The sequence below is a fragment of the Onychostruthus taczanowskii genome, unplaced genomic scaffold (assembly GCF_017590055.1).
Source record: "Onychostruthus taczanowskii isolate IOZ18803 unplaced genomic scaffold, ASM1759005v1 scaffold162, whole genome shotgun sequence".
Taxonomy (NCBI): Eukaryota; Metazoa; Chordata; class Aves; order Passeriformes; family Passeridae; genus Onychostruthus; species Onychostruthus taczanowskii.
The window spans coordinates 534244-559252 of record NW_024498818.1 but is presented as its reverse complement, the minus strand read 5'-3'; the positions used below and the strand labels follow the sequence as shown (position 1 = coordinate 559252).

Here is a 25009-nt window from a genome sequence, read left to right as displayed (position 1 = left end):
ATTTCCAAAGTTTTTAGGGTTATTTAAAAGGATAACTGTAAAAACTGCCCTGCACTAGAGGAACACAGAAGTTTGGTGTTCAGTGAGGAAGAAGGGCTTCGCAAACGAGAGTTGTGTCTTTGCTTTTGTGAGTGGTGCCTGAGGTTTATCTGGTATGATCATAATAAAACTCTTCTAATGTCACGGGGCAGAGGGAGAACGTGACTCAAAGGAAGGACTTGGCACCTGCCACAGCAGCTCCTGCCAAAGCTGCAGGCACAGGCACTGGTTTAGTTTTAGAACACTCCTGGGAGAGGTGAAAAAGGACAGATTCACCCTTCCTGCACAGTCCAGGGAAAACATCAAGGGGTTCAGTGGCAAGAGTCAGGAGGAGAGCTGGAGTAGGGGCCACTCCTGGAGCTGCCAGGCTCCTGGGCAGGAGCGTGCTGCCTGCAGCAGGCTCCGGGCACACCCTGGGCACCTCCAGCACCAGCCTCAGCTCAGGCTGAGCTGTCTGATAGAGGCCTCTTTCCTCCCAGTGCTGCTCTCTCAGCCATTTCATTGAAACCAAATAATTTCATTGGTTTCCCATTCTTACCAGTACCTCTGACTTAAATATAAATAATAATAACAACCAAAAAATAAAAATCCAGTGCCAACAATTTAAGGAACACCTAAAAGGTGGTAAATCACAGTTCTTCCCTGGATTCTGACACTGCAGAAGTTTTCCTGCTCATGCCCAAATGCCACATGGTGTTTATTAACCAGATAGGATCACAGAGCTTTAAAGACAGGAACAAAACCGAAGCTGTGGTGATCAGAGAAACAATGTTATAAATGTAGGGAGGAGGACAGGGGTGGAAGAGAGTACTGCATTCACACAGGACATTACAACCATGAGCACTGATGCTTTCATAGATGACTGGAGATCTCCAGGTGCTCCATTTTTCCAGGCAACACTGCTGCTGCCTCCTAACCCAGCCTCTAGAAAAGTACCCAAAAAAGAAACTATTTCACATAAGCTGAGGTCCTGGCTGCTGGAAGCAAACTAAATCCTCATAAATATACTTGTAAAAATTGATTCGTTTCTTCCATGAAGTCAAACAGCAGGGATGATTGAGCAGAATTATGATGCATCCTTGACTTCTACACGAAGAAATTTATGCCAGAATCAACAAAGGACTCATATGAATTTTAAAATGCCCCCCCTTTGGAATGGATCTTTTCCAGTGCCCAGACTCACAAGGATTCTTGAGCTGTATTTCTGAAGTTCTCTTGTTTGGTGGTGTCTAGAACTTGTCAGTACTGAACTGTGCAGAGGGATCAGCTGCTCTGATCCCTGAGCTCAGCCTGCAGCCAGCAGAGCTGCTGCGCTCACCACATTGCGGGCTCGGGGCTCCTGCTCAAGGTTACCTGCACCCTGAGATGGCTGGGGAAAAACCAAACAGCACACAACTCATGAAGTGAAGGGCTGAGCAAATGGTGCACGTGTGTTTGTGCTGAGTGGCTCTGAGATGTCAGATGCAGGGATGGTGGGGAGGTGCTGCAGAGCATGGAGAGCTGTGATGCTGAGGGGAACGGCATGTGCCTCTCGTCTTACCAACACATTTCCTATGCCTGTTGAGAATAAAGCCCTCTGCACACATCCCACTGTGGCTGACACAGGAGAATGATCCCAGTGTGTTCTCACATAATTGTCCGCTGGAACAAGCCTGAGCACCTGTGAGGCACTCATCCAAATCTACAGCAGCACGGGGCAGCCAAAAGGGAAAAACAGAACTCCATTAGAACAGCTCCTGAAATGAAACAACATTTCTTTCACGCGGGGATGCCGAGATGAAGTGTGCTGGAGCTCCCACATCAGCACCAGGCTGCAATACATGCAGTGTTACACTGAAAACAGAGCTGGAATAAACCCTCGGAGATCACTCACTCCTTGCTCACACTCCTGTACTTTTGCCATTCCAGAAAGAAATATCCTTAAAAACAGGCAGGCATTCACATAGAGACAGTGCACACTCCTTGAAAGAAACCTGTTCCAGTGCACTACCACCCTCACCATCAGCTCCTGACTTCAGCAGAGATTATAAATGTCCCTTGCCAATGTTTAAACTCACTGCTTCCACTGACAAATACAAATTTTTTCATTTCCTGTAGGAAAACTATTGCCTTGAAATGCCCCTTTTGATGCTGACATTAATTAATCAAATTAGCTTCCACCACACTTGAGTAAGCAGTGCACTGTGAATATTTCATCTGGAGATATTAAAATCCCATTTTCTTCACAGACTGTCTGGAATTTTATGAAAATGATTTGTTATTCAATAAGATCTAAGATTAAGAGTGATGTGGATCATTTGTGAGCAATTCTGAGCATTGGGAGCTCCTGTTTGCATTTCACTGTTATTGCTCCCTTACTTAGAGATTTATAATTAAGGTGTGTCACAGGGCATGGCTTCTGACCCCCAAGCCCTCCCTGGGCAAACATATCCCTTGTGACTACTCAAGAAGCCCATTTAAAATGTCTGTAACGTGAATGGTGAGGATGCAGCTTTGGAATTCACTGCTCATCACTGGGCAGGCCAAAGCTCCAGCAGCAACTGAACACCCGGAGCTGGCCCAACTCCCATGGTGTGTCCTGCCTCAGCTGTGAAGCCTTCCTGAGTTCAGGTTTCCAAGGCAAGAGAAGCTAAAAGCAAACAGAGCAGATGTCAGGGCAGAGCTGTGTCCTGAGGGTGCCCAGGACAGCAAAGGTGTCCTGCTCGCTGCTCCTGTTCCCAGCCAGGGTGCTGAGTGTCCACAGATGTGCACACAGAGCCTGGGGAGAACCTCAGTGGGAACAGAAACCAGAAGGGCTGTAAAAAAGCCTGCAATGTCAGAGGAAAAAAGCACCAGCCCAGGCTTGCCTCCACCTCACCAGGTAACAGCCACGCTGTGCTTCAGGAGGTATCTGTGAGGCAGAACTGGGATTCCTTCTGCCAAATGGCCTCTCTGATGGCACTGCAATTCCCAGTTCTGAAAATGAGGAACACCCAGGGGTGTGAGGTACACAAACATTTAACCATGGCTCTGTGGGGAGCCCAAAGCACTCACCTTCACAGGAAACCCCATCTGCCATGAGCGTGTACCCAGCCATGCAGGAGCACACAGCCTCTCCTTCCACAATGTTGCACAGGTGCTTACAGGGGCCGTTATCTACACAACACAAAATTGCACAGTACATCAGGACCCCTAGCACAGATCAGCTGCAGTTCCACACTGCCAGGCCAGCCAGGCACAATCCCAGTTGAGGCAAGGGGAATCAGCCTGGAACCACCCTGTCCAGGCAGCCCTAAGCACTGCTCCCAACCCTCCTGCTGCACACAGACACAGCTGGCCCCTCCTCCCTGCACTGCTCACATCACCCTGCACAGCTGCACTGCCACCCCAGCCTGAGCAGCAGTGGGGAATAACCCTGAAAGCAGAGAGCAGCCTCAGATTTCTCCCTCGGGTTTGCCCTGACAATTCCTCGGTCTTGTGCCACGGTAACAGATTAAAGCTGCGCACTGAAATCAGACTGGAGAAGGGATGAGTGGAGTTTTATTCCGTCTCTAAACATTCCTCTGCAGCTGACACCTCCAACATACCTTTGCACTTGTCCTGCTCTTCCTGCAAGGACACCACGAGGATGGGCTGGGATGGAGAAGCTACTGGAGGGATGGTGGCTTCGGCTTCCAGCCTGGTCATCTGTCCTCTGTCAGGATCTGCAAGGCAAGGGAGGATCAGGGACAGCACCACCCCCACCAGACACACCACAGCAAGGGGTGATCCCATTCATGCCACTCCATCATGGCTTGGAGGAGGAAACAAATATGGACACAGATCAGAGAGCCGGCTGACAATAACTTCTGTAAAGTACTGCAATATCTGAATAAACTACGAAGTGCTAATTTAATTCTTAAAACATTTGCTGTATTTTAAATACAGCAGTTGTCTTTCATTCGGTATTTGATGGAAAAAGCCAAGCCTCTGACCTTATCCTGTCCATCCTACTTCAACACAGACAAACAACAAACATCTTTACAAGCACGGGGTACTTTGGAATGACTTTTGTACAGCCAAGTGGAAAACATGACAACTGCTGTCTGCCACTAATATTTTCAACAGACAGTAATGTTAAAGGTATCAGGAAAAAAGAGCTCTCTTACATCAGTAAGAGTATGAGTATCATCAAAACAGAAGCCTAAATCCATAAGGCTAAATTGTCCCTTAATAGGGACCCTGAGTTCAAGGGACACCTGGAGCAAAGTGTGATCCCCAAAACAGTGACAATCTTAAATGACTAAGGGTGACTGCAGTGCAGGTTTGGGGTGTGGGAAGAGTGACTTCCTCAAACAAATTTCCTCAGCACAGATGCATAACAGGCTGTGGAACAGAGACAAACAAAATTCACCTTCACAGCCTGAACGACTTCCCCAGGAATGCCGGAGATGGGCGCAGACACACAGGGACAAGGAGAACTGAAAGGCCACTGTGCCACATATGGTTCAGCCGAGCAAAGCCACGGAGGTTCCCAATCCCCTCCCTGACCCTCCCTCAGCCTAGCACAGCAACAGCAGCACCAGCCCTCCCTGCCCTGGCCCCCTGCTATGCACCTCTGAGGTCCCACGGGTGTCCCCTGCCCCTGTCACAATCCCACTCCCCAGGTGAGCTCTGCAAACCCCTCTGCACCCCTGGGCACAACCCTGAGCACCACAGCCCTGTAGATCTGCAGGAACACGACTTCTCAGATCACAAGATGTTCCACCCAGAACCTCAGCCGAGGCAGTGCTCCGAGAAGAACAGCAAAGCAAATCAAAACCACAAATACACTCCAGGTGAGCAGTCAGGACAAATTCTGCAATGCTAAAATAAGAACTTTTCTTTGCCTCTTTTGGATTAGGTTCCTTTCCCAGAATTCTAATATAAGCAGAGCACACAGCTGCCACAGGAAGAGTCAAATGCATTCTTGAGGTAAATGCTGTAACACCACATTGAAAAGGATGACATAAAGAATGCTCATTGCTTGCCTTGGGCAGAGGATTAGAAGCCTAAGGAGTTCTGTCATTGGATGGAAATTCTGCTTTTGCTTGTTAAATAACAGAAAGGACTTGTAACTAATATGATGTTTCAACTTTCTGGGTTATCTGACTTGAAATTGTGCCACTGGAGAACTCCACACATCAAAACAATTACAACACAACTGACTTTCTTTTCCAGACTTCCACCACACTAGACAAATTTGGAGTTTGTTATCACTGAAGGATGTTAATGATTTTAGATAAAAATCAAAGCTCAGGAAGCAATGCTGTCTGTCTGAATTAAGTTTATCTAAACTTATCTAAAGAAAACCTGACTGTGAAATACAAAATTACTCTGAGAAGAACAAGTATTTCTTTAAAAATCTTTACAGATCCCCTTCTGAAAAGTGCAAACACTCTTGACTTGAACATATGAAACACCACCCTTTACCATCCTGTACCACCAAACACAAAAATAAGGTGCAACTGAGTGTCCTAAATTACCATTTTTCTTTACATTTTACAATTTCTACAGAACATGTCCATGCATCAGCACCCATTAAAAAAGAGAAACTGCAGAGAAACTAAAGAAAAATTTGGTTGATGAGTGCAGGTATAAAGATACTGTCCCCTTTTCTCACCTGGAGAGCAGCTGGTGCCATCCTCCTGCAGGGTGAACTCTGGGAAACACGAGCACTTGTAGGAGCCCACGGTGTTGATGCACAGGTGCTGGCAGAGCTCCCCCCCGTAGAGCAGACACTCATCCAGGTCATCTCCAGGCAGGTTATTGGACAGCTCAGCCTCACTGCTGATGGACAGTGCTTCATGGTGATCTTCCCTCTCTGAAACTACAGCAGAACATCTCTCACAGCTGTTCTGGCCTTGGGACTGGACACAACAGGGTGGGTGGGCACAAAAATGCCAAGAGAAGTCAGATCTACCCAAAACAGTTACTGCAAGGATAAGAACAAAGGAGCCCATCCTGGAGATAACACCTTGATCTGTGCTGGAGGGCCACCTCCTCCTTCCCTAGGGCTGCAGGGACAGATTTTACAGAGCCACTGAGAAACAGTCACAAGGGAGGTCACAAGTTGACCTTCCACATCACTGCCAACCCCATTCCCACTGACATTTGAGCTCAGGTACTGTGCTGAGCCCCAGCTGAAATTTGCCCTACACTGAATTCCAAATTTCAGGAGAAGTTATCCAGTTGATTTGAAACTTTTCAACATCACAATTTGTTGGCTTCTCCTACGTTAGCAGCAGCAGCAGCCTGGGAGACACTGAGCAGTGGCATGGCTGTCCTTCTTACTGCCTGTAAACACCAGCCAGAGCTGGAACACCACCAGCTTCCATGCCTGACCAAGTCTGACAAGGTTTCTGTGGCATTAAAATTAATCCTTAAGCGAGTTTCTCAGTCGGCTTTTCTTGAACGCACAGCGCCGAAGTTCCTCACTCAGCAAGGTCTCAAGTATATTTATGGATGAGAAACATCCACACATTCTTTGCTTTCTCCAGCCTGCTTTAGGAACCAGGCAATTGTGCTAGAGCTGAGAGGAAGGCAGCTGTGCCCCTGATGCCCTGCTCCCTCCAGCACCTCATGAAGGCCCGTGCGGGGCAGAGCCCTCGAGTGAAGGACACTCACCCTTCTCGGGGGTCACCGTGGGCACGGGCTCAGGATGCCGTCTGATCTCGGGATGGACGAAGTGATCCCCCCCCTCACAGCAGGACAGCATCACGTGGCTGCAGGGGTAGCCCAGGTTGATGTTGGACTCGCAGGTTTTCCCCTCGCTCCTCAGGCGCAGGCCCAGGCTGCAGCAATCACAGCATTGCTGCAAGACAGGGGAATGTCAGCCACCAGCACTTGGAAGCACTGAGCAAACTGCCAGGGCAGTGGTGGAATGCCCACACCTGGAAGTGTTCAAAAAATGTGTGGATGTGACACTTGAGGACATGGTTTAGTGGTGAACAGGGCAGTGGTACTGGGTTTACAGTTGCACTTGATGGTCTTAGGGGTCTTTTCCCACCTTAACAATTCTATTCTGTGATTTAACACAGCTTCAGGGATGAGCCCACACACATCTGGAACTGATCTGCACTTTCCTAAGCAGTGGAGCATCTGGAAAAACATTTGTAGTGTAGACAGTTGTAAATATCAAAGCTTTACTTGCACTTGTTTTTGCCAATCTGCACCAACGGGTCAACTGCAGCCACAACAAACACAAAGTCTGGCTGTGCCAGTGATTTCAGCAGCTCCACATATGCCAGGAAGGAGTGGTGCTGCACATCAGCTCCTCCCAGCTCTTGCTCACAGGCCTTGACTGTGTGTAGTACGAACAGAAATTATAAACAAAGTAATACAGATCTGTGCCTCTTCGCACTAGAGCTCAAACCACGGCCAGTTTGAAGCCACGTGACAGGAACTGGAAATAACCTGCACAGACATGAGGGTCAGCAGCATCCCAGCCCTGTCAGGTGTCAGTAAAGACTTTCCTCTCTGCACTACAGCCCTGCAAACCTGCTCTGACCTTTAATTACCTGGCTGTGCTGGACAGCATCCTGCTGGGACTGGCTGGAGGGAGGCCAGGGCGTCTGATGAGCTCTTTGCCTCTTTTTTCCTTTCTCAGAGTACCTGAACAGCAGCTTCAGTGACATGTTCAATTCCCACCTCTTGCAGTTTGCTCTGCTGCAGGTGGCAGGCAAAAACTGTGTGCTGCTTTACTCAGTCCCAGACAAATCTACTGCACAGTCAAGGCACAAAAGGGCATCAGATAAATGATACCAAACTCAAGAAGTCCACGCTGTGGATGCACAGTGGATACCTAACCAAGCTGGGAAGCTGAGGAGCTGAGTCTGCTGCAGAGACAACAGGGGTCACACCTGAGCTGGAGATGCTTTTGTGGGTTTCAATTGCAGTGTCCTCTCACCCCTAATTTATTTATTTATTTGTTCATGTAATTTGGGTATAAATAACAAGTTTCACCAACAGAAAAGCACAAACTCTCTTTCCCTCTGCAACTCCTTTGAAAGTCATCCACTCACTGAATGTTTGCAGCCACACTGGAGGAGCCTCTCTGAACCCAGAGAAAAGGCTCCAGCCTGTTAAAACATTCACCCTGAGACAAGGGGTCAGACACAGGAAATGAAGGGCAGGATTTGAGCTGGCACAGGAGCTCCACGGACAGAACAGCTGCCAGGAGGGAGATCCCTGAGCTGGGCAGGGCACTAAGAGAGGCAGCGTTCTAAGGAGCGTGGAAATGAGGAGGGATCGCTTTTCATCATTAGAAATCCTAGATGGGCATTCCCATTAATCCAGAGCCTGTCTCCTTCAGGGAGATGCATCCACTGCCAGCTCAGTGCTCAGAAACTCTTCGGCTGAGCCCCTTTTTCCAGGGCAGCACTGGGGTTTTGTGGGCACTTCACACTCAGCGCACAGCCTGGCATGTTCAGCCAGCACTGATGGCTGCAGCTCACATTTTATGGCCCTGCTTCCTAATCTGAGAAATCCCCAAACACCATAAACAGCAGACATTACTCACATCTGCAAATATGCACAGCCATAAGGAACTCCCTCCATGTGCCCAAATATATTTGTGAAAAATTTACACTACGGGCCTTGAAGAAGATGAATTATTGTGCACACTAAATAGGCTTAAATTATCTTTTCAAATGAATATTAAAAAAACAAACAAACAAACAAACCCCTAGCAATAATGAATTGTGGTCATGCTAGAAAAGGGAAAATTCCTCTTGCCATCCTCCCCAAATTCTGAACCCTCAAATTCAAATTTTATATAAAAAAAAAAAATCTCTTTTCTGCTTTTTCTTTTGTTTTAGCTCAGTTTTGTCACCTTCAATATGCAAAATAGAAGTTCAAGATAATACATGTTTTTACTGAAGTACTGTAAAATATGCAATATTTGCCTTGAAGACCCTGGCTTCTTTCAATCATAATTTGATTCACAATTTATCCCATGTGCAGGCATGACAGAGAGTATTAAATCAGTCATACATCTTTGGGCACACATATTTTCCAGGTGAACAAAACTGTGTCATTTTCCAGTGGAAAAACTTGTTCTCTGAAAAGTTCCTTTTAAAATGCCAAAATTGGCACGCCTTGACCTTCTGTTAGCTGCTTTTTGAACTTCCTAGGGATTCTACAACTGATTTAATAGCAAATATGACTATTTTTACCTTGCAGTTGAGAAACCCACCTTGACAACCATTCTTTGGTTCACAGCTTTCTGCATTCCCCTCAAAACAATCTTAGCTGGAATTCTGCATAATTGGATTTACCATGGTGGAGTCTCCATCCACTAGGAAAAATCCCTAAGCCTGTGCTTTTTGTGTTAAGAGTAAATAACAATTAAAGCACCCTAACATTAGGTTGATTTAGCACAGGCTGAACTCCTGGATCTGAAAAACCAGCACTACCACATTCACCTTGAAGCAAAAGGTGAAAACATCTAAAATGCCTGAAGACCTACAAATGTTTGTAACCTGGAGATAAAACCCTGGCTTTTGGCAAGACAGTATAAATATCTTGCTGGGTTTTGAGGCAATTAATGAATCTTTCCACATTTCAGACAAACTTTTTTGATTTATGCCACAGGATTTACTAAGAGCAGACAGATCAGGGGAATCACCACTATGGACCATCAGCATCTTCTTCCAGATCCCCTCTGAAACAATGTTTAACCACAATAAAATTAGAAAACCTTTCTTGTAATACAAAGCATTAGAAAGCAGTACAAAGTTGGATTATTTTGCATTACAGCAGTACATACTGTAATGCTAAAGTAATATGAAGTCTCAACAGTCTCAATATTTATTGATTTTTTTCAAGCTGCAATGACTCAAGAGCTAAACGAGCTAAATAGGTGAGCAAAGCTGTTAGTAATTTTACTGTCTCAGATGGTTTATCTTAAAGGAAAAATCCCGCTGGAACTGGCATGAGGAACCATTCCACGAGAGTATTTTGTCACTGGTTTCAGCTCAGCCGGGAATGATGGAGTTCTCCCTCCCCACCTCTGCCTGAGGAATGGCATGTGTAATCAGGCTGACTCCACAGCCTGGCTCTGCCTGGCATGCAAACAACCCCTGGTGAAAACCTAAGAATAACAATTCTGTCACATTTCAGACATATTAATGTCTTCTCCCAAATGCACAGATTCTCCTTTTACTCTAATTACAGACTTCGAACCCAAATTAGCAATGGTTCTGAAGATGACAAATCAGCACAGCTAATTAACCCTTGAACCCTGCAGTGGATGTCCACATTCCCTGCTTTTCCAGTGAACAATTGTAAAAGAACAGATAGAACTAATCAGGTTCCTGCTGAGCCCACGAAGCTGCACTTAAGCTGAGCTATAGCTATGTAAATTATGATCAGAGGGAAATGAATTCTGAAAGGCACTGTTCTGCTGAAAACAGGACAAGCGAGCTGCTGAATCTTCAAACTGGTTTAAATTGGTTTGGCTCCACTGGTTCTCATAAAGCAAATCTCATTTATCTAAGCAGAGGCTGTGGCTCAGGATTTGTGATTTGTGCTGTCCATTAACAGTTTGCCTTTATTTATGAACAAAAGCTTCCATCATCATCTAAATGCTTGTTCCTCTAGTCCAGCATTGTGCAGAACTGGGAAAAGGGGCTACAATCAACACTGAAGCCAAGCAAAGCATCCAGTAATGGGTTTCACATTATACCTTCAATTAAGTTTTGCCCCATCATTTTCTAAATTCTTCTACACTATAGATATAAAAACTAAAATGGACTTTTCAGCTACTTCTAAAGAGAGGAAGCAAAAGCAATACAGCCAGTTAGGCCTACAAAATGGAGATGGCAATTAATTCAAAACAACATTACTGCAAAGTTTTAAAAGGGGCCGCAAACTGAAATGCAAACAGCACCATTTCACCGCCACATTCCTGCCAGTTCACCTCTTGCGTGCCCCACAGGTATGCAGGAACAGCTGCCTGCTGAGGCAGGCAGGAGCACACCTTACCCACCCACAGAGGAGCTCACCTTGTAGGAGGAGCCCGCGCAGGGGTCGCTGTCCTCGGGGCCACATGTGTCCCCCTCCTTGGCGGCGACCATCCCGGCCAGGCAGCTGTTCTCCCTCACCGTGGACACGCAGCACTGCTTCTGGGCAATCCTGCAAGGGCCAGGCCACCGCTGTCACACATCCCGGGGGCAGGGCTCCCTGACACCCCCTGCAAATGCCCCAGTGCCACCGCAACTATCCCACTCGTAACACCTAAACATGTGCAGAAAACTATCCTGGCAGAACAGGAATTAATGTTTTTAATGAGCATCCACTTTGTACGTATCCCCTGGATCCCTGGCAGTGCCCAAGGCCAGGCTGGACAGGGCTTGGAACAACCTGGGACAGTGGAAGGTGTCCCTGACATGGCAGGGGGTGGAATGGGATGAGCTTTCAGTCCTTCCAACCCAAACCAGAGTGGGATTTTACAATCTTTAGGTAATGAGTTGAGCTGGAGTAGACTCCTGGGAGCTGCAGGAATTGCAGGATTCCAGCACAGGCAGTACCCTGGGGATGGAGAGCGGCAGGGTCACCAGATCTGCTCACTGGCACAGCTCCCACTTGCAGCAGCAAGATTTTGTCCTTGCTTTCCAGGGTCTGTGGCCACATACTTGAATACTTTTTTACATAAAATGTTTTTTTTTTTAGATGCAATATTTATGGGCAGGCTTATATCTTTAAAACAGAGGCACAACTGAAATTTTACAAGTAAGACAACTGAACCCCCTGATCTCTTACTCCTTTTAATTCCAGCAGGTTCACAGGGAAACATTTAGGATCTGGCTTTTTAATCTACAACCAGCTTCAGATGCGCAGGTGCAACTCATTAATGTACTGGATTTGCACCTACTTAGGCCAAGGCTGGAATTTTTAATCTGCCTTTACTTCACAGACAGTTGGTATGCGTCAGTTTTGTCACGCCAGATCCCAGCAGGGAGGATTTCAATCTCCCAGTAACTTCAGAAATGTGCAATGATACCAAATTTGATAAAAGGGTTTATGCCAAAGTTTTTCAATGCTCTAAATGACGGGATTGGTCTTCTAGAATGTGAGTCTGGAGTGAGTTTGTCCCCATCCCTCCCCAAGGGCTGCTCCAGGCTCGTGGGCAGGGAATGGGATGAACTGCAGCTCGTGGGGTGCTGATCCAGGTTACCCTGCACCCATCCCGGTCCTCCTACCATGCAGAGGGAACCTGGCTGCCTCTCAGAGCAGGGGCTGCTGACACTAGCAGCAGGATCAGGGTATGGTGCCCCCTCCAGCAGAACCAGGGGCCACTCACAGAGCAATAAACACATCCCTTAATGACACGGACAATCACTGCACTCGGCACTTGCCAAGCTCTGCCCTCCCATTTAACTGCAACTCCACAGATAGGCAGAAAACGGGAAACAAGTCTGTGCTCTGCTCATGGGAGAGACAAAAAGAAACCTTAAAAAGCTTCCGTTTATATTAGATTTTGGGCAAATAGAGGGGGAAATTCTGGTTTCTAATTAGCCATGAATATTGCCAGTCCACAAATAATTCAGACAATGAATGACACGGTTTCCAGTCTCCTGGACATCCCACGAAGTACATTTGATTTCTTCTCAAGGGCTACTCTTTATGCTAACCAAAAATGTTCAGTTTTTCCTTACGTACCTGCAAATATCACCATCCATGCCACTTACAGGGATTTCTGTGCACTCCCCGTTGTCTATAGCCCACTGCTGGCCAGCTCCACAGCAGCTCTCAATCAACTCCTTCGTGGAACCTGCACGAAACACACACACAGATTTTTTTTCAATTATTTTGTATGGAATGGATTTAGTTTAACTCTGCTTCTTAATTAAGATCTTTAAAATAACGATAGTTCCGGGTGAGGTTTTTCCCTTTATTTCCACATTTTATTTGGTTATAAGGAAAAAAACCAAAGAGACAACTGATACCTAAAACATCTCGACATAACCAATCACCTGGTGATGTCCTTCAGGGGGGAACAGCAGAAGGAAATTAAGAGTTTTAAATGCTATAAATGACATAAATGATTTGAAGAACATTCCATATTTAAAAACTCTGAGCAAAATCCTCGAAAAATCATGCCTGGCCACTTGGTGCAAGTTGATTTAGTCATTATGCTGCAGTAACAGTGCCCTCACTACACAGGCTCGGTTAGCATAGAGTGCCCCAGCCTTGCATGGTTCAGCTGGCTTAAAAATACAATGAAAAGGGTCTGGGAGCTGTAGCTCTGACTGTGAAACACTGGCACTAAGATGCAGTAAGAGAGATGGACATGGAGAATGCTGCTCTAGCTCTCACATTTGATTTTGCAGATTTGCACCCAATGTAAATGTGCAGGTTGCAGTGAAATAGGATTTTGCTGGATCCTCTACACCTATTGCATGGACTTGTTCTCTTCAAGCCTTTGGGGAGGAACAGACCAAAGCAGACCTGCAGGTGCAGGGGGTTAATGACCAAAGCCACTTGTGTCTTCCCACCCTGCCCAGCTCCTGTTCACACACCAGGGCAGTGGTACCACAACAATCAGCACATGGTCCCCAGGCTGCACAATGCTTTCACTTTATAAAACACATTAACAACATTAAGATATACTTGAGTCCTGAGAGCTGTATTAGGTGTAAGAGTTGCTCTGTGACATTGGAGGGTTGATCCATGCAGTTAAACTGGCAGGAAATATATCCAGTTCCAGATAATTACAATACATTGCTATAAAACAGTGAAATTTTAACATAGTTCTAATGCACTCCCTCGGTGGAAACTCCATTCATTTTACCAATTGCTGAAATACATTTGTTGCTCTTGCTGGAACATGAGAATAGAGCAGAATTTAACTGTCTATATTGCAGTAATCTACATGATTTATAAATTAACTAAAAGCGAGTTACTCATTCCTCACTGAAGATTCAATATCAGATTGCTCTACTGAAGTGCCATACTATTAAACAGTCATATTTGCAAAATATATTGCCTTTTGCTGTGATCTTATGAATAATTAAACCCGGAATTAAGTTAACATAAAATAAACAAACTACTGTTTTTTATCTTAATCAGGAATTTAAAAGAACCTGGAATAACTCATATTAGGACTCACATACATTAGCATGGATTTATGATATTTTAATTCTCCATTAGGAAGAAAAAATATATACAAGTAAATACATGCACAGGACTGGGGATCACAGAGGTTCTATGCTGATAGAGATTTTCAGCTCTGGGTGTAGCAGACTTTGAAATACAAAAACATGCAAACAGAGCTTTGTTTATTTGGGGCTTCCATGATATTAGCAGATTTAGAAGCAGATTTGCATCTGCTCATAGAAAACAAAGTAATTTTGTTTGAGAACTCTATAATCCCGGGGTTTTTTAACATATATATATATATATATATATATATATACACTGTGTGAATATTTGATAAAGTCATTTCACAACCCACTTGCTAAAAGATAATTTGCTATTTATAGTTGTCTTCACTAAGGAAAAAAAAGGTAAATTATATCAGGCTGCACTAGAAAACAGCAGCAGTTTCCTCACTTGTTTGCAATTCAGAAACTCACCTCCTGCATTTATCACTCTGCATCAGTCTGAAGACAAGAACTACAGAACATTTTGGCCAAATCTCTAAAACTGGTGTACTGTCTTTTAAAGACACTTAGAAGTTAATTCAAATATTTTGAATAACACTTTTTCCTCAAGAGAATTTTAACTCTTCCCTGCCTGTGATTTAAAGTGGTCTCAGTGCCTGATCCAGCCCTGAGCAGCAGCGGGATGGCCCCAAGCTGACCCAGGGACACATCCAGGTTTTCTATGGTCACATGATAGCCACACAGCTTTTGCTAAGAATTTCAGCTTTCAGCTAGAAAAATCTGCTGTGTGTGGGTGTGTGTATTTTAAAAAGTTTAACTGAAGCTCAAACTGAGAAAAACACACAGTTAAAGGCTACTAAATTATTTCCTCCCACTGTCACAGGCAACCATAAGTTTGTTAGAGCAGCAAAGGAGACAAAGTGGATTTTCATAAACTTCCCTCCCCTTTTTCCTTCCCAATGTTCACAAATTATGTTTCCAGAGCGATAAATCACCAGCCAGCTCTAGAAGGTCAAGAAGGGATAGGGTATCTCAGTTTCTTGCCAAAGCTTTTTTGACACTGAAGTTTCCCTGATTTCAGCTTCACCAGAATTTCCACTCAGATCACTTCACACCTTTTAACATCTCCAGCGAGCTTCCTCCCATTCTCACTTCGGGTCTGCAGCTCTGCAGAGCATTTGCATCGATTGAATAACTCTTGTCATGCAAATACCCATTCCTGGAGCCAGCAGTCCGGACTGAGCTGTCAGCAGCTTTATCCATCATTCCCTTCCAAGTGGTTCTTTTGTCTCAGTAAAAAGACAGACAAACCTTAAGACATCAGCACTTCCTCGATGAGCCTGGTAAAACCCCGGCACAGGGTGCCCAGAGCAGCTGTGGCTGCCCCTGGATCCCTGGCAGTGTCCCAGGCCAGGCTGGACATCGGGGCTTGGAGCAGCCTGGGACAGTGGAAGGTGTCCCTGCCCATGGCAGGGGTGGCACGGGATGGACTTTAAATCCCTTTGCACACAAACTGTTCTGTGAGTCTACCACTCCTCACAGGACGGGAGCAGCAAGGACTGACCCATCACACCAACCAACCCACCCGAGCCTCCCATGCACAAGTGGACAATTATTTCCCTTTCCACTAAAATTACTCCAGGAGACACGACATTAAGGAATCTCTGATAGCAACTTCAACTACAGAGAGGCCCAAGTAAGGCAGACACAGCGCAGGCCTGGACAGAATCACTTGACTTCACCAAAACCAATTATCTATAAGCCAGGGAAAGCAGAGCACCGCACGAATCACCAGGAGGATCAGGGTGTCGGGCAGAGCACTGTCAGCCCCAGGCACCCACATCTCTTCCCTGCTGGCTTTAATTCCAGCTATTAATTGGTGGATCAGCACTCACATGGGAGAGAGGCAAAGGTCATACTCCCAAAACTGAGCTGAGCTCTTGCTGTTATAATGGAACTTCCTATTCCATTCCTACACCTGAAGAAAGCAGTTTCTCTTCCCCAAACCCAGAGTATTTACATTTACATCCAGCACATACACTTAACAAGAACTGCAGAAAAATAAGTTGTACTTCCTTATCAAATACCTGCCTGACAACAAAAAACAATATATTATGAAAAATAATGAAAAAAACCTCACAGAACAACTTGTGGGAGTTCTTAAAATACTGAAGAATAACTGTTTCCAGTGGGTCTTTTCTCTGCTCCAATCTCTTCACCATTTAAAGCTCTAATAAATAAATAACAAAGTACTGCAGCTTTAGTCCTTAACAGGTTGTCATTTCCTATCTTATCAACAGCCTGAGAGGCTTTATTAAACTCCCTCCTTAAATTTCACAATCTAGGTGTGTACTGTAACATGTTCTCAACTTGGTTTATCTGGGATGGCTGGGAAGACATTTTAATGAGCAAGGTAAAGAGGAGAAGAACATTTACCTTGGCAAAGACAGGGGAGGGGAGAATGACAGCACAGCCCCAAAGCCAACTGCTTTCACTCCAAACTGAGCTATCACTTACGTCACTGGGGCTGGTTAAGCTCTCCCAGGACCTGTTCCCAGATAAATGAGCAGAGGGTTTTACTCTGTGCAGGTTCCTGCAGGCTCCTCCAAGTGCCTCGGTGCTCAGGATGTGTCTGACTCTAAATCTCCCTGAAATGAGGGCAGTGCTGGAATGTTTCCATGACCAAACCACAGTTAGCTCACTGCTCGGGATGAGGCATTAACCCACGCGCTCTCCTCAGTCTTTGAGGCTTCTCTCGTTGGAAATGATGGAAAAGCAGATTGCAGGAGAAATACAGGCTGAGCTGAGCATCCAGCACACACCTCTTGGATTCAGTTCAGTGCCTAATCCTTTTCCACCACCCTCTTCAATTCCTGCCTGCCATGCCATCACCACAGCATTGTAAGGGAGGTTCATCACACTTGGAGCAACCTGCCTTCATCTCACGCAGCAAAGTGTTTTTCTGTGCTCTCCTCCATCCTCTGAAGGCACCCGCATCTCTTTGGGAATCTATCCCACCACTCATCCAGGAGAAGTTCCTGTTATATTGCCTTCACTCCTTGGGAAGCATCTGCTTTTTATTTCAACCTGAAAACATTCTGTTTCCTACATTATTCTTTTTTCATAAATTCCTTATGCTGGCTTGCTTGGCAAAACATAGAGAGCTGTGTCTGCCCCAAGGCACAATGAAAAACTGGATAACCCAAGCTGAACATTCATTTTACTGTGCACCATACAGTGGAGACATACATCAACATTGCCTCAGTCAGGCTTGTTTGGCAGATTTTGTTCAAAGTGTCAATGAATAGCAACCTTATACTCCCTCTGGCTTTAGTTCTGGATAATCCTTGTAAGTCAAAACTTGTATTACCTGTGGCAGAGGCCAGATAATTTGGACAATGTTTGGTTTCTAAGGTTTCCATGACAGCATCCTTTATTGGATCCAGGTTGAAAGAAGGGGGGAACAACTAAATAAATTCTTTAACCCTTTTCACCAGCTACAAACCCAAGAAATTCCTATGCCTGCTGTTTCAGAATGTGTCTCATTTTGCTGTATCCTTCTGCCGCGGAGTTTGAAGCAGAACAGCTCATGCACAATCATCCTTCCATCACTTACAACGATAACTCAGAGCAGGCAGAATATTTCTTGCCCTTCAGCCCAGTCTTGGCTGTATTTTCCCCCTCAACCCTCCTTCCCCAAATATTGCACAGAGTATATTTATGCTGGCTATTAACTTTCAAAAGAGCTGAGGCTTTGGAAAGCCTGGTTCTGATTATCCTTGTAATTCCTGTCTGAAGAATTTTATCTTAGGGAGAGCAAGCTCTTTGCATGATCTGTTTTGTGGCTAGGTAGGCTCCTTTCTTCAAAGCACTTCCACCAGCCCTGTTTAATTTTAAAGTTAAAATTTGGAGGAATAGTGTTTGTCAGGGAATGTAGTCAGGACTGCCTGTCAGGACGCTTGGGAAAATTAGGCAGGATAACTAAATCTGCTGCAACTCAAACACTGAGTAAGCCAAGCACTTCCAGGATGTTATTAACCAATTACAAACTGAGCTGAAGTTATAAAGGTAACTAAATTACAAAAACAATATTCCTTCATCTTAAAAAATATAAAGGCAACAAACGTAAGCAAATAGATGTGTGTGTAAGGCCTTCATTTAGCATATATGCTCCCCTTACCTCTGAGTGCTCATCTACAGAAAATGCATTCATTTCACCATTACCCATTCACACCCACACACTGCAGTGTTAGTGACAGCCATCCATTAAGACATGTTTCTGCTTTAAATTTTAAAAGTTTAGCAGTGAAAAAGGTCTTTGTTTAGGACTGGGAGTGTTGATCAAGGACAAGCCAAGTTACTGTGCCATTTTAAAGCCCAATTGGCTAAAATCACTACACACACTTTAATCATGCAATCCATATAAATATATTATTCATTCTCACACCAAGCACACAACAAATTGTATTTTTGTTGAAAACCTGATGGAAGAGTGTACATTTATATCTGAACCACGTCTGATTTGCTGGGACACAGACTGCACTGTGCACACCCTGCCAGGGCTAACACGGGATAGGGACTGCTCATGGATGCTCTATGGAGCCAACTCCAAAAGTCAAGCATCCTTCAGGTTGCTGTTGTGAGCCTTTAGAGTTTTGAGTTTTGTAACTCTGGCAACTGAAAATAAAATCCCCAGCACCTGCCCAGTGCTCATTCTGCTTCCACCAGTTCAACACATGAAGCACAGGCTAAAAAATACACAGCCTCGTCTGCCCTCCAGGAGAACCCACTCAGAAATTGCTCACAGAGAAAGTCTCTAATCAATTCGGGGGGGAGGATGGGGGGGCGGGGAGGGGAAGCCAAGATTTTAATTTTCCTCACGACCAATTCACCCAAAGTAGAAAAACTGTAAAATTCATCAGAGGATAGCCCATGACTGAAAACACGGGGCAGATTCAGCCCCAGACTCAGCTCAGCTGCTGGTGTCAGCTTGCCTGCCCTGCCACATAGCTCAGCACAGCTCTCAGCCACAGCGTGAGCCTGCACACCTGGAGAAGGAAAGAACAGAGAGGAAAGGACGTGACAGCAGCAGTCAGTGACCTGGACAGCCCCAGGAGTGCTCCCGACCAAGTATGTGCCCTCCAGCTCTGTTTGCCTGAGGACTGTTGACAAAAGGATTCTGAATAGCAGAGGAAGGAAAAATCTGAGTTTCATTGAGTTTCTAATTAGTGAGCAGGGATGCTTTAACTGAACAGAAGAGTTGTTGTAGAGCTCCAGCTCCTTATTTGGGAACCCTCCAGGATTCCCTGCCTGTCCTTGTCAGGTTTATAATCATAAATTACATTGTTCCTTTATTTTATGATGATGTTCTGAAGAGATCTCTCATTTCCTCAGGCTTTCCTTTATGAAGTTTTGTAATCAGGGTTTGGGCAAGAATTTCAGCAGTATTGATTGTGGCCCAGGGCATTTCCTGGATTAATGACAGGCTGGAAGAGCTGATGGCTCCCCATTCTGCCTTGATCCAGTAACCCCAAGGAGGTTTAAACTCTCCAGGATGCACCCAGTGCCAGAGCAGTTATTGTGAAGGAATTTCAGTGGGACACTTAAGTCAACAGCAACGAAACAAACCTCCTTTTATCCCTTACAGAAGTAGGAGGAAATACTAATTTGAATGGGCTGATAATGATGTTTAGATTGTTCCAGGGGAATTTAGCAGCTCTAGCAGGAAGCACAGCAGGAAATCTCTCCTTTGCCTTGCAGCATGCCTCAGAACCACAGATGTTTGGAAAGAAGAGGGTTTAGTTCCCTAAGAAAGTATGGGGTAGAAACTAGGCAAATGGAGTTTTTAACTTCTAAATGAAGCACCTTGTTTGATGCTGTTAATGTGGTTTCACACAGCAGGGATTGGGTGAACCATTTTGCTAATTCCCATTTCAGACTTTGCCTCCAGCTCAGACTGTCCAGGGTGCAGCTCAGTGTAATCCCACAACACACCAAGAGAAACACATTCACATGAACTGTTCAATTCCCTAAGTCCTTCCTCCCTGTCAAAAATCTACACCATTCAGATCACACACAAAATTTCTATTATTTGTTTCAATTCTACATTCCTAATTAAAAGTAGTGAGTCCCTCACGTATCTGTTCATCAGGATAAATGACACTCCTGTAATACCTGCCAGCACTGCTACTGAAGTCACCTTCAAACAAGGCAACACTTGGAAATAATTGTAAACTATAGCAGAAGTGGCTGTTTTCACCTAAAGCTGGGGTTTGACCCCGTGCCCCATGAAGCCTACAGACATTGCCTGCTCCTTTACCAAAAATTCAAGCACAAAGCCCTTGAATGCAGAATCACAGAATCCTTAAGGTTTCTGTGGAAAAGATTGAGATCAAGTCCAACCATCAGGCCACCACCACCACCACCAGCACTAAACCATGTCCCACGTGCTGCATCCACACCTGTTTTGGAACACTTCCATGGATGGAGACTCCACCACTGCCCTGGGCAGCCTTTTCCAATGCTTGACAACCCTCTCCATCAAGAAATTTTTCCCTAATATCCAGTCCAAACCTCCCTGGCACAGCTTGAGGCCATTTCCCCTTGTCCTGTCCCTTGTTCCCTGGGAGCAGAGCCCCACCCCTCCTGTCAGGGAATTGTGGAGAAACAGAAGGTTCTTCCTGAGCCTCCTTTTCTCCAGGCTGAGCAACTCCAGTTCAGCCTGGGGTTGTTTATACACAGAGTAAATATAAATATATTAATATTTAGTCGAGTCCTTAGTGCAGCAGCACTGATGGAGCTCAGGCACGTGCTGAAAGCCGCTGCTGAACCCAGTCCTGCGGGGGCACAGCAAGAACGGGTGGGACAGTGCTTCCTGCAGGGACAGCCAACAACCAACAGCTGCATGTACAAAGCTTGAAACAGTCAGGAGGATGCTGTGCATAGATCAGCATTTCAGCCTGCATCTGTCTCTACAGAAGCTCTTTCAGCTGCAGGGACAGTCCCAGTTCCTCTCCCTCCCCGTGCACCTACCACTGCAGTGAGCACAAGCACGGCTGCAAGGACAGAGCTGGTCTGCTCAGATTCCTCCTGCTCTCCTGAGCAGCCAGAGACAGACAAATGTGCTCTGGGCTTCCACAGCCCACATGCAGAACCTAAAACAGGCACAAGCTAAACCCCAGCTGCAGCTCCATCTCCTGCAGTGCACTCTGGCTCACATTTCCTACTTGGACAACACAGGCTGCAGCCACTTGTAAAGGAATTTACATTCCCAATCACATTCCAGTTTGGAATCAGAGATGAAGAGAGAGAAAAGGCACTGACTTGTGAAAAGCTCCAACTATGTGATTTAAATGTGTTTTGGAGCATTTGGGATAAGGCAGCAAATTCTAATGAAGGGTGGAGGACTCTTCATCTCTCCCACAAAGACTCATTACTGTTACTTTCTGCAGGAGACACCTAAAACAGAGTAAAGGAAAATATTAAAAGAGGCAGAACTTCACATACCACTTCATCAATGCTTTTCCAAAACCCCCAGTCTTTATTACTTGTGTGTAAATAAGTAGACTGCACATCTCAGTTTCTCTCTTTTTCAATATTCAACCACACGCCGGGAAAGCGATATCCATTCCCACACAGCACTTGTGCAAATTATAAGTGAACAATTAAAATATCAGGATGGTTGAATTTTGAAGGTTTTTACCCAGGTTTCTAGTTCAGGATGCTAACAGCTCAGGATGAGAGTAAAGCCTTAGTGCTGCCCAGAGGCTGCTGAAAATAAGATCCATATGAGGCCCTTTGTGGTGATGCAGCAGTAAGAAAGGAACAAAGTGTCTGGATACTTAAAGGCAGACAAGTCTGGACATAGCTGGAAAAAGACAATAACTTGCTGAGTCATCAGCCAGGAAAAGGGATAGAAGTGGTTGGAACACTGGGCTCTGGGTGCTGAGAGGGTCTGGAGCACCACCAAGTTGTGCACACCCACACACACAAGGACAACACTGAGGAAGGCCACAATACTTCACATTTTTCTCAGACTTTAATTCAACAACACAAAATAGGTCTTTCCTAAACTCCTCCATAGAAACAGGTCTGTTATAAACTACTCCACAGAAGCAGGACCCTGCATACTATGTGCTCTCTCCAGCAATTGTTACAATTTTGACTTGCTGCTGAGATATTTTTTGGTTTTATTTGGGTTCAGCAGTTACACCCTTCTCTGCTGTGTCTGCAACCACAGCAAATGGATGTGAAATGGATCTTTAAAAGCAAGATACAACACTATGGAGCACTGACAAGCAAACCCATATATCTCAGTAAAGTGCCAGTGGCATCCCCTCATTTTCCTCATCAGATGCAATTTCTTCCTATTAACCTCCCAAAAGTCCTCTAGTCCTGAGAACCGGCTCTGACAAACCCAGCAGCACATCCTGCACATCCCAAATGGGACCCTGGAGGAAGGAAAAGACATGAGTTCCTCTGAAAAGCACTCTCCTTACCTGGGCCAGGCTCCAGGTCACATTTACACCCACTAAGCCTCATCTCAAAATCCAACCCCTGCCAGGGGAAATCCTCTCTTACCTCAGAAAAACTCAGGCCCTTCGAGACTTTAGGGGTGAAACTGCTACACTGCAGACGTGAGCTCTGGCACTATGGGCTGTCCCCTGACACCCAGGAGCTAGCACAGCATCCCCAGTCTCCCCTGCCCCATCACCCCTGAAGTGCCCAGGGCCCAGTGGGAAGGACTGGGAGCAACGTGTGGGGTGCCATGGACAGGACAGCACGTTCTGGGCAGAGGCTGGGCACCAGCCAGACCCCTCCCTGCAAGGAATGCAGCTTTCCTCATCCAGGGAGAGGAAACTTTTCAAAGCCCAGCTTTGAACTTGCTGCTTCTCCCAGCCAACAAACACTGGTGGTGAACTGTCAGCTGTTTCCCAATCACTGCAAGAAATCAGCTTTCACAAGGAACAGAGCCACACGGTGGGGAGAGGTGAGGGACTGCTCCCTCCACTACAGAGCTGGAAATACAGCTCACAATCTGACCTCTCTGCCACTCTGTAAATCTGCAATGAGAAAGAAGAGGGGTGGAGGGAAGGGGAGGTATAAATGGTGATAGCAGTGTATCAACACATACCCCTGCAGTGTCTGCAAACCAAAACAAAAGCCTGAAACCCTTCTCACATCAGATAGGTGACTCCTTGTAAAAATTTGAAGTAAAGTCTTGACATTTTCAACACATTAATGTTCTGGAAGGCCACTGACCCAACCACTGACCCACTGAAGCTGCAGGTATCTAAGATGCATTTTGATTTGAGGGATTTCCACTCCTTCCCATAGATAAGATAAAGCTTTCTGAGGTCTAACTGGCCCTGTGGCTCTGATGTTCAGCACAAGGTCATGGGAGAAGGTTTTTCCTATAACAGCAGCACAGTTAAAGGCTGAAGTTGCCAGGCAGGGGCAGCTCCAGAGCTGTGGGACAAGAGCTGGGAGCTGCGCTCCCTTCAGCAAGGGTTAGGACCACCAACAGACTGTATTGGCAAGGCTGCTTTTAGGGAGGAGTTGTTTGTTTATGAACTCAAGTAAAATGTGCTGCAACCACATTATAGTGAAAGATTGGCTATCTGACAAAAGCCAGTATAAACGGCCCTTGGGATCACAAGCTTTCTAGGCAATTTGTTACAAAAGCTCTCATAAAAAACATGAACATTCCATTTTCAGTAACAGAAAAGTGCCATCCACATCTTCCAGGTTAGGACCCCTCTCTTCAATCTTCCTGTGTGAGGCAGATTGCAGGGGCAGAGGCAGGGCTGTCACACGGGGATGGCCCACAGTGACAAAAGCAACAGTGACCCAGCTGCTGGGACAGACAGGAGTAACTACAGCAGCCTTATAGCACTAACAGTGTTATCTGTGTCCAGCTGGAGTCCTGCAGCTCTCACCCTTGAAGATTTCCCTCTTTCACTACTGCTTTTCCTCTCTAGAGCCCCTTAGTCTTCTCCCTTTCCTCCCTACACACATTACCCCTATTTTTCTTGACCCTTTTTCCTTATCTCCACCTCACACACTATCTCTTTTCCCACACCACTTCAGGAAATCTAAAAAAAAACCCCCAAAACCAAAACCAAAACCAAACCAAACCAAGAAAAACAAAACAAAACAAACAAACAAACAAACAAAAAAAAAAAAAAACCAAAAAAAAAAAAAAAAAAAAAAAAAAAAAAAAAAAAAAAAAAAAAAAAAAAAAAAAAAAAAAAAAAAAAAACAAAAAAAAAAAAAAAAAAAAGACCCCAAAGAACCACCAAAACAAAAAACCACAAAAACCCCCAAAACAAACAAAAACAAAAACAAAAACAAAAAAAAAAACAAACAACAAAAACCCCCACACAAAACCACAAACAAAAAAACCAACACCCCAAAACAAACAAAAAAAACCAAAACCAAGCAAACAAGCAAAAAACCCCCAACCAAACCCTAACAAATCAATTTCCCTCCAAGTTAGGACACAAAACAACAATCCAGCAAGGCCACCACTACTGATGCTACATTTCTCACCCAGTCTGCCTTTCTCAGCCCCAAACCTCTGCGCGCATCCACCTCGGCAGAGGTTCTGCTTTCAGTCAGGACCAGAGCTCAGAGTGCTCTCCCAAGTGCCATGAACCATGAGCTCCTGTTCCACAGGTACTGGGGGAGAGCAGATCCCTCATCCTGCTGGGGAGCAGATCCCTTGTCCTGCTGGAGAGCAGATCCCTTATCCTGTTTCAGAGCAGATCCCCTATCCTGCTGGAGAGCAGATCTCATCCTGTTTCAGAGCAGATCTCTTATCCTGTTTCAGAGCAGATCCCCATCCTGCTGGCAGCACCCGCATG

At 45.4% G+C, this 25009-nt stretch overlaps 1 protein-coding gene across 8 annotated transcripts in view; it reads right to left on the bottom strand.

Moving 5' to 3' along the window:
* Positions 1-25009, bottom strand: part of FBLN2 (fibulin 2) — a 92121-nt gene that overhangs the window by 17394 nt on the left and 49718 nt on the right. For 7 of the 8 annotated variants that reach the window (XM_041399509.1, XM_041399515.1, XM_041399513.1 and 4 more), the window contains exons 3-9: positions 12700-12811; positions 11043-11172; positions 6664-6850; positions 5660-5866; positions 3606-3722; positions 3073-3174; positions 1580-1720 (exon numbers count right to left, since the gene is read on the bottom strand). In XM_041399509.1, coding sequence (XP_041255443.1) covers positions 1580-1720; positions 3073-3174; positions 3606-3722; positions 5660-5866; positions 6664-6850; positions 11043-11172; positions 12700-12811 — 996 coding nt within the window. The remainder of the gene's footprint in view (positions 1-1579; positions 1721-3072; positions 3175-3605; positions 3723-5659; positions 5867-6663; positions 6851-11042; positions 11173-12699; positions 12812-25009) is intronic. The other variant, XM_041399518.1, reaches the window with a different exon arrangement.